General features: G+C 41.9%; 2 protein-coding genes across 3 annotated transcripts; both read left to right on the top strand.

Annotated features, from left to right (window-relative positions):
• Positions 1–1225: 1225 nt before the first annotated feature.
• LOC117666848 (olfactory receptor 5V1-like) lies at positions 1226–2158 on the top strand. Its single transcript, XM_034419852.2, has one exon. The coding sequence runs from the start codon at positions 1226–1228 to the stop codon at positions 2156–2158; it is 933 nt and encodes a 310-aa protein (XP_034275743.2).
• Positions 2159–4000: 1842 nt separating this feature from the next.
• LOC117666850 (olfactory receptor 5V1-like) lies at positions 4001–8054 on the top strand. 2 transcript variants are annotated; one of them, XM_087894492.1, is made up of 2 exons: positions 4001–4631; positions 6710–8054. In XM_087894492.1, the coding sequence occupies exon 2, from the start codon at positions 6725–6727 to the stop codon at positions 7661–7663; it is 939 nt and encodes a 312-aa protein (XP_087750618.1). In that variant the 5' UTR covers positions 4001–4631; positions 6710–6724; the 3' UTR covers positions 7664–8054. The 2 variants fall into 2 exon arrangements, with proteins under 2 accessions (XP_087750618.1, XP_034275744.1); XM_034419853.3 differs by lacking the exon at positions 4001–4631 and adding an exon at positions 6304–6526.
• Positions 8055–8917: the final 863 nt, after the last annotated feature.

Genomic DNA, 8917 nt, shown 5'->3' with positions numbered 1-8917 from the left:
CAAAATGTTCAAGTCCGGCAATTTTAGAATTTCTAAATAGCGGGGTAGCCCTTTGGGTATTGCTTTGGGTATTATTATTATTATTATTATTATTATTATTATTATTATTATTATTGCAGGAAAAGAATAGTAGATGGGATATCCCATCTAGAAACTATTAGCTTGACAAAGTAATTTTAAAATATAACAAGCCACCTATGGAGATTCTCAGTCATCCAGGTCGTGGTTGTTCCAAAGTTGCTTTTTCAAGAGGCAACTGGACTTTCTGGTTTTTTTCTTTTGAAGATGTTTCGCTTCTCATCCAAGAAGCTTCTTCAGCTCTGACTGGATGGTGGGGAATGGAAGGATTTATACTCCTTGCAGACAGCTAGTCATTTACATTCTTTTAGGGAGTTGTTAAGGCCACCTGGAGATTTATCTGTATCGTCAGGGTCACCTGAGTGGTGCAAATGGGTGTGAAAATGGCAGTACTCAAGTGACCCTGAGGATTCAGATAAACCTCCAGGTGGCCACAATGACTCTCTAAAGAATGCAAATGACCAGCTGTCTGCAAAGAGTATAAATCCTTCCATTCCCCACTATCAATCAAAGCTGAAGAAGCTTCTAGGGTGAGAAGCAAAATGTCTTGAAAGAAAAACCAGAAAGTCCAGTTGCCTCTTGAAAAAGCAAGACATTGGGACAACAAGCCACCTAAATTCTCAGATATCCCTGAGAATGAGAGCGAGAGGGACAGAGAGGGGGAGGCTAAGGGGCAGGGGAGGGAGAGAGTGAGAGTGAGAGTGAGAGTGAGTGAGTGAGTGAGAGAGAGAGAGAGAGAGAGAGAGAGAGAGAGAGAGAGAGAGATATTCCTGAGAGCCAATTCACATTTTAGAGATGGAATGCAAAAGAGCCACCATTTCTGATAGGAAGTGTCTTGAGGAAGACTACAGAAATTAATTTAGATGATAAAGTTGAAGGTCTAGCTATTTGAACATTTCTAAAATCCCAACATTGGACAGGTATGCCTGTAAATTGAGGTTGTAGCTATCATGTTTACCATATCATACTGTTTGATCCTACTGAATGGCAATTGGAAGTAGATAACCTCCTTAGAAGTTGCTAGAAAACCTGGTTCCTTTTTTCAACTGTGGTGTCATGTAAGTATCATTGCAAAAAAATTCCCTATGTGTTCTCTATGTGTTAGGATGTCATATCTATCTTCAACCTCTTTTAGGAGAGCTCTGAGATGGGCAGACAATTGGAGAATGTCACTGCAGTGACGGAATTCATCCTAACTGGACTTTCGGACCTCCCAGCCATCCGCTTCTCCTTGTTTGTGGCCTTTCTGCTTATCTATCTAGTCACACTCCTGGGCAATGGCACCATCCTCCTTGCCATAGGAACTAATTCTCAGTTGCACAACCCCATGTATTTCTTCCTCAGTAATCTTTCCTTGCTGGACATCTTCTGCCCTACAGCTACAGTGCCCAAGATGCTGGAGAACCTCTTGACAGAAAACAGTTCCATTTCCTTTGCTGGCTGTATGCTACAACTCTACTTCCTGGTGGCCCTGGCAGGGACTGAGGTCTTCCTTTTGGCTGTCATGGCCTATGACCGCTATGTGGCCGTATGCAACCCTTTGCGATACACGGTCATCATGAACAAGAAGCTTTGCCTTCAGATGGCTTCAGGCACATGGGTCACCGGCTTCCTTAATTCATTGTTACACACTGTAATGACCTTCACACTTCCTTACTGCCAAGTAAATAAAGTCAACCAATATTATTGTGACATCCCACCCGTGTTGGCTTTAGCATGTGCTTCCACCCATGCGGCTGAGATGGTTGTCCTTATCTTTGGGGGAATTTTCGGAGTGGGGGCATTTCTGGTCACTCTGATCTCTTATGTTCATATCATCTCCTCGATTTTGAGGATCCGTTCTGCGGAAGGGAAGCGCAAGGCGTTTTCCACTTGTGCTTCTCATCTAATAGTAGTCTGTCTTTTCTATGGGACTACGATCTTCACTTATGCCAGGCCTTCTTCAAGCCACCATCCAGACCAGGACAGGCTGGTGAGCATGTTGTATGGGGTGATTACCCCAATGCTGAACCCCTTAATCTATAGCCTTAGAAACAAGGAGGTGAAAGGAGCCTTGAAAAAACTGATAAATCCTAAATAACTGTAGTACTGAGGTGGTGGAAAGGGTGGGTCCAGCAAAATTTGTGAAGTGAATCTGGCTTCCCCGTGAACTTTATTAGCCAGATGGTTGCGAAAGGTAATCACATGACTCTGGGACACTGCAACTGTCATAAATGTGAGTCAGTTGCCAAGCATCTGAATTTTGATCATGGGACCGTGGGGGTGCTGCAATGGTTTTAAGTGTGAAAAATGGTCCTAAGTCAATACCATTATAATTTCAAATGGTCACTAAACGAATGGTTGAGAACATTTCTTCCTTTTTAAAGCTTTCCTGTTAATGTAGCTTAAAATCAGGGCTGTGCACACTTTGAAAATGATGCAGATGGACTTTGGAGCTTGTGTGTGAGTACAGCATTTCTCAACGTATTCTTCAAAGGTCTCTTGATTGCTGCGGCTGTGTAATTCAAGGTCGAAAATAAAATAAAGTCTAAATTTAAATTAAAAAGTCTCTGGGACTAATTTCACCCCCCCCCCACCAGGCTGAGAGAAATGGACTGGCCCAGTCATCCAAGAAGTTCCATTGTTGAGGCGGGGGACTAGAACATGGACCTCTCAACTTCTAGGGCAGCACCTTTACCACTGAAGCATCTTGCCCCTGAGAGTCTGAGAGAAATGGACTGGCCCAGTTACAGGAAGCTTCCATTGCTGGTGGCGGGGGGGGGGAGAAAGAAACTAGAACTTGGATCTTGTAGCTTCTAGTGCAGCATCTTCACCACTGGACCAACTTGCCCCTTTGTCTGACAGAAATGGATTGGCCCAGTCACAATTAGCTTTCCTTGTTGAGGGGGGACTAGAATTTGGATTTGTCCATTTTTCTGTCCAAAACCTTCACCACTCAATCATCTTGCCCCTGCGAGTCTGAGAGAAATGGACTGGCCCAGCTACAGGAAGCTACCATTGTGGAGGGGAGGACTAAAACTTGGATTTATCCATTTTTTAAAAATCCAACACCTTCACCACTCAATCATCTTGCCCCTGAGAGTCTGAGAGAAATGGACTGTCCCAGTTACAGAAAGCTTCCATTGTTGAGGGGTGGGGGTGGGGGGAGAAACTAGAACTTGGATCTCTTAGTTTCTAGAGCAGCATCTTTACTACAGGACCAACTTGCCCCTTTGTCTGACCGAAATGGACTGGCCCAGTCACAAGAATCTTCCATTGTTGAGGGGGGACTAGAATTTGGATTTATCCATCCCCCCCCTCAACACCTTCGCCACTGAATCATCTTGGCCCTGAGAGTCTGAGGGAAATGGACTGGCCCAGCTACAGGAAGCTACCATTGTGGAGGGGAGGACTAAAACTTGGATTTATCCATTTTTTAAAAATCCAACACCTTCACCACTCAATCATCTTGCCCCTGAGAGTCTGAGAGAAATGGACTGTCCCAGTTACAGAAAGCTTCCATTGTTGAGGGGTGGGGGTGGGGGGAGAAACTAGAACTTGGATCTCTTAGTTTCTAGAGCAGCATCTTTACTACAGGACCAACTTGCCCCTTTGTCTGACCGAAATGGACTGGCCCAGTCACAAGAATCTTCCATTGTTGAGGGGGGACTAGAATTTGGATTTATCCATCCCCCCCCCACAACACCTTCGCCACTGAATCATCTTGGCCCTGAGAGTCTGAGAGAAATGGACTGGCCCAGCTACAGGAAGCTACCATTGTGTGTGAGGGGAGGAATAGAATATGGATCTCCCCACTTGTAGTCCAGTACCAGATAAATGTCTTCAGTAGCAAAGTAATGCAGCTATTGGAAACCAAAATAAGGCCTCATCTTGAATTTGGGCCCTTCATGGCTTTTAAAACTCATGGTTTTAACCATGTACAGTACAAACCATGAGGTTTATAAACTAGGAATCATAGTTTAGCCAGCGCCGTGCCTTCTAAATGTGGGGGAATTATCCAAATTGGATAAATGTGTGCCGTTCTTTTGGGTAAAGACACCGGAATCAACTACCCGTCACAACAAGGAAATTTAAATTGATTTTAATTTCAATTTAAAATTTAAATAAAATAAAAAAAAATTCAAATTAAATTTAAATTGCCCCCTGTGCTAAAATATATTCAAAGATCTCCCAAAATATTATCAATCGCAATTTGTTAAGATGACATTTTAAAAAATCATTCCGTGATATAGTTTTTATAATGTGGGGAGTCCTCCAGTTACGATAGTTCGTTTAGCAACTGTTCAAAATTATGACGGTGCTGAAGGAAACAACTTTCTACTGGGCCTCAAAGTTTGATAAGATTTTTTGATAAGTGGTTTTGGGCAATGAAGGATACAGTTTGGGCAGGGCTGGTTTAGCTCATGACAAGATCCAGCTACTTATACATTCAACTGTGTCTCATTAAAGATTTGCTTTACTTTCTCCTCTGTTGCAGCAATTTGCCATGGGAGGAATAACAACACAACTGAGAATATCATCCTTCCCTCACTGCTCCGAGAAATAGTTCTTTGGTTAGTATTATATGCTAGAAAAGACAACGTTGCTGCCAAATCCTTAGAGCTTCCAATTCCCCAACCCCAGTAATTCCCACTGTACTGCAGACTTCACAGAGGAAATTTGGCTGGTGACAAAAAGGACAAGCCTCCCTCTTGTGTGTTTTCAGAGCACATGGAAAAATTTCTTAGGCTTTTGGGGTTAAGAAGATGGAAATACAGCAGCGATCGACAGTGAGTACTGGGAGAGATTAATTTTATGGAAGCATTGTGAGGGCCAGGACTGAAGGAGAAGAAGGAAGAAAGGAATTGGGGTAGCTAGGATTTAGTCCAGCTATGACCAACCAAACCTAGCAGGAATACCAGGAACAGAAGAGGTTCAAGGAAGGATCTAAAAAAAATGCCCGGAGACCCAAGCATCTCCACCAGAATCCAAAATAGAAGAAGAACAGCACTGAAATGGACCAACGTCTATATAGCACAATCTTTTGTTTTTGCAGTTGATTAGCTGGAAACCTTTGAGAAGCTCCTCAAGCATGATAAGAGCATTATAGCTCTATTCTCATCTGCCCCCCAAAACTGCGAAATGTAACAGAGAACACTCATATTTAGTAGCTGTGATAGCCTTTTCCTCCATCTGTTTGCCAAATCCTCTTCGTGATTCCACTAACCTGATGGCCATCATGTGATACCAAAGTCGTCCTACCTTTTCAGACATTACATTTTTTAATGTAGCATTCTCATTCGTTATATATTTGCATCTTCCACATACCATGTATAACACACACATACACACACATACACACATAAGCACACACACACAGACACACACATTTGAAAAAAAAATTGACATTTGAAAGCTTTGAAAAAATTCCCTCCGCTTGAGATAGCTTTGGGACTTTCTGATTCAGAAACACCAGTTAAGGAAATGCATGGTGTATGTATGTGTATACCCACAAACGGGTGAGTTCGTGAGTAAGATGCCAGTACACATTGAAACAACTTGACAACTTGCTCAGAACTGAAATAATTAATTCATAATAATGGATCGAAGGTTACAGGTTCCTCCAATGTTTGGAGGAGGAAAAAAAATAAAACAATTGGGTTGATCAGAAATGGATAAGATTATGATTTAGTTGTTAACACCTGCAAACAAACATGATGAATATAATAATATATATTAAAAACAATAAACTAAAGGGCCATCATCACTGAGCTGTTGGACAGCATTACTTGGTCTGTTGTGTGGATGTTTGGGTGGTTTAGGGGTGGGGAATTGTGGTGGGTGGGAGAGTGTTTGGGGATTGTTATGTGTGTTGGACCTGGTCTTTGGGTGTTAAGTGAATTTAAGGGTATACTGTGTATACACGTACAATGACAAAGTTCTTCTTCTTCTTCTTCTTCTTCTTCTTCTTCTTCTTCTTCTTCTTCTTCTTCTTCTTCTTCTTCTTCTTCTTCTTCTTCCTCCTCCTCCTCCTCCTCCTCCTCCTCCTCCTCCTCCTCCTCCTCCTCCTCCTCCTCCTCCTCTTCTTCTTCTGGGTTTTATACATTTAACAAAGAATTTCCCTTAATTCCCTCAGATTAAACATGTCAAAATGAAAGGTTGTTATTTTCCTAAGGCACAGAAAGAATTCATTAGTTCAGTGCCCACTTCCCATGAAGTGGAGTCTTTCCAATTTAACTTTAAAATGTAATTTCTTTTGTGTTTGGTCTCTTACTGCAAATAGGTTTAAGGCCGTTGATATGGAAACCTATAGGTCAAGATGGATTTTGTTCCTGAAAGACGGATTGTGGTCCCAAGCAAGGACTGTTATACTCATATGAGCTAATAACTCTGTCCCTGGAAGAAAGAGTTTAATGCTTTAAATTACTACATTTTGCATCTATTCTACTTTCTGCTTTCTAATATCTAGGTAATATTGTCAACTGTAGACATTGGGACCATCTGGGAAGGACCTGATTGGGAAATAGCCCATTTTCTGTAAAATAAATAAAAGGCAGTATTCCATTCTTGGAACAGAAATATACCATGGCTTTCTATTGTCTGTGTCTCCTACTTTTTCACATGTTTTATACATATTTTTCCTCCCTTACAGGGAGAATGCTCCCCTATGAGCCAAGGACCGGAGAACAGGACACAAGTGACAGAATTTATTTTAATGGGACTTTCAGACCTCCCAGCTGTCCGCTTCTCCCTGTTTGTCATCATTTTGCTTATCTATCTAGTCACACTCCTGGGCAACGGCACCATCCTCCTTGCCATAGGAACTAATTCTCAGTTGCACAACCCCATGTATTTCTTCCTCAGTAATCTTTCCTTGCTGGACATCTTCTGCCCCACAGCTACAGTGCCCAAGATGCTGGAGAACCTCTTGACAGAATGCAGTTCCATCTCCTTTGCTGGCTGTATGCTACAACTCTACTTCCTGGTGGCCCTGGCAGGGACTGAGGTCTTCCTCTTGGCCGTCATGGCCTATGACCGCTATGTGGCCATATGTAACCCTTTGCGGTACACGGTCATCATGAACAAGAAGCTTTGCCTTCAGATGACTGCAGGGACGTGGGTCACTGGCTTTCTCAATTCATTGTTGCATACAACCTTTACTTTCATTCTACCTTACTGCAACTCCAATAGAATCAACCAATATTATTGCGACATCCCACCCGTCTTGGCCTTATCTTGCGCTTCCACCTATGTGGCCGAGATGGTTGTCCTCATCGTTGGTGGCATATTTGGCGTAGGGGCTTTTCTAATCACCTTGATTTCCTACACTCACATCATTGCCACCATTCTGAGGATCCGTTCTGCCGAGGGAAAACGTAAGGCCTTTTCTACCTGCGCGTCCCACTTAATAGTGGTTTGTCTTTTCTATGGAACCACCATCTTTACGTACATAAGACCTTCCTCCAGTTACCATCCAGACCAGGATAGGCTAGTGAGCATGCTCTATGGGATGATTACTCCTATGCTAAATCCCTTGATTTATAGCCTTAGAAACAAAGAAGTGAAAAGGGCCCTTGAGCGCCTAATAGTTCGCCAATTCCATTAACAGCAGAGAATTTAATGAGATTGTAGAAAATGTAATTAGTTTAGTTTAGTTTAGCTTATCTGATATGAAGATGTGTCCAGAATTTTGCAACAAGGAGAAATAGAATTTGTTGTGACAATATATTGTTTCTGTAAACTGTTTGAGAGAGTTGTAATGCACTGTGAAATGATATTTTTTGGAGTAGAAGATGCACCGGAGTATAAAACGCACCTTAATTTTTGGGGAGAAAAATAAGAAAAAAGCTGATTGGTGGGTGGATTGGCCTCCCAGAATACTCCCAATCAACTGTTCCCAGAGGTGAATTTTAGCAACAGGTTCCTTGGTTGTGAGCTCTGTGCCTTGCCTTTTTTTCTGCCTCTGAAACTTCTGAAACTCTGTTTCAGAAAAAACTTTTTTTTTCTGCTTTTGAAAGCCTCCGAAACAGAGCTTCAGAAAAAAGGGCTTTTTTTCTGAATGACTATCTGTTCAATCTCCTTTCTTTGGTATTGGTATGTAGATTAACCTCTTCTGATCTGTTGGTTATTGTGTCATTCTTCAGATTTGTTAACATAGTTTGGTTAGAACCTTGACTGATCCTTCTTTTGTTGCTTGCCATATTTCTGAGGCTTTTTTTCTGAAGCTTCTTTCAGAGGCTTCTTTCAGCCTCTGAAATCTCCGTTTGTGAGGCTGGGCGGGGCTACATTCAGAGTATAAGACGCACCCAGATTTTCACCCTCTTTTTTGGGAGAAAAAGGTGTGTCTTATACTCCGAAAAATACAGTAAGTCTAAGTGCTATTGCTATAAGGCAAGTCACATTACCCTAATGGTTCTGGCTATTCTCTTTCTCACCACTTTTATTACTCCTTGATTGGAATTAAGTAGAAACAGGTTTTATCTAATGAATTGATGGTGTCTCAACCCATGGTGATGGATGAGGTCATTCAATGGCCACATTGGAAGGGTCGATCTATGACAATTCACCGCAGCCAGAGGACAACTCTCTGAGGGACACGAGTTAAACTAATATCAAAGAAATGGTAGAATAGAATCTTTTAAAAAAAAGGATGCAAAAGGAGGGGCAGAATGAAATATCCATGGCAAAAATTAAAATAATCTTTTATTTATTTTAAATAATTAAATATAATTGTTAAATTTTTCATACAGCAAGTTGGCCCATGGTGAAATGGCTGCAGTGAGTTGCCATGGCAAGTTGGCCGTAGCAAGTTGTCCCATTCTGTCATAGGAATGGAAAAAGCACCTATCTTGTGGCACTC

This window comes from Pantherophis guttatus, chromosome 4, assembly GCF_059756535.1.
Source record: "Pantherophis guttatus breed Tessera chromosome 4, ASM5975653v1, whole genome shotgun sequence".
Lineage (NCBI taxonomy): Eukaryota > Metazoa > Chordata > Lepidosauria > Squamata > Colubridae > Pantherophis > Pantherophis guttatus.
This window is presented reverse-complemented; position numbering and strand designations above follow the sequence as displayed.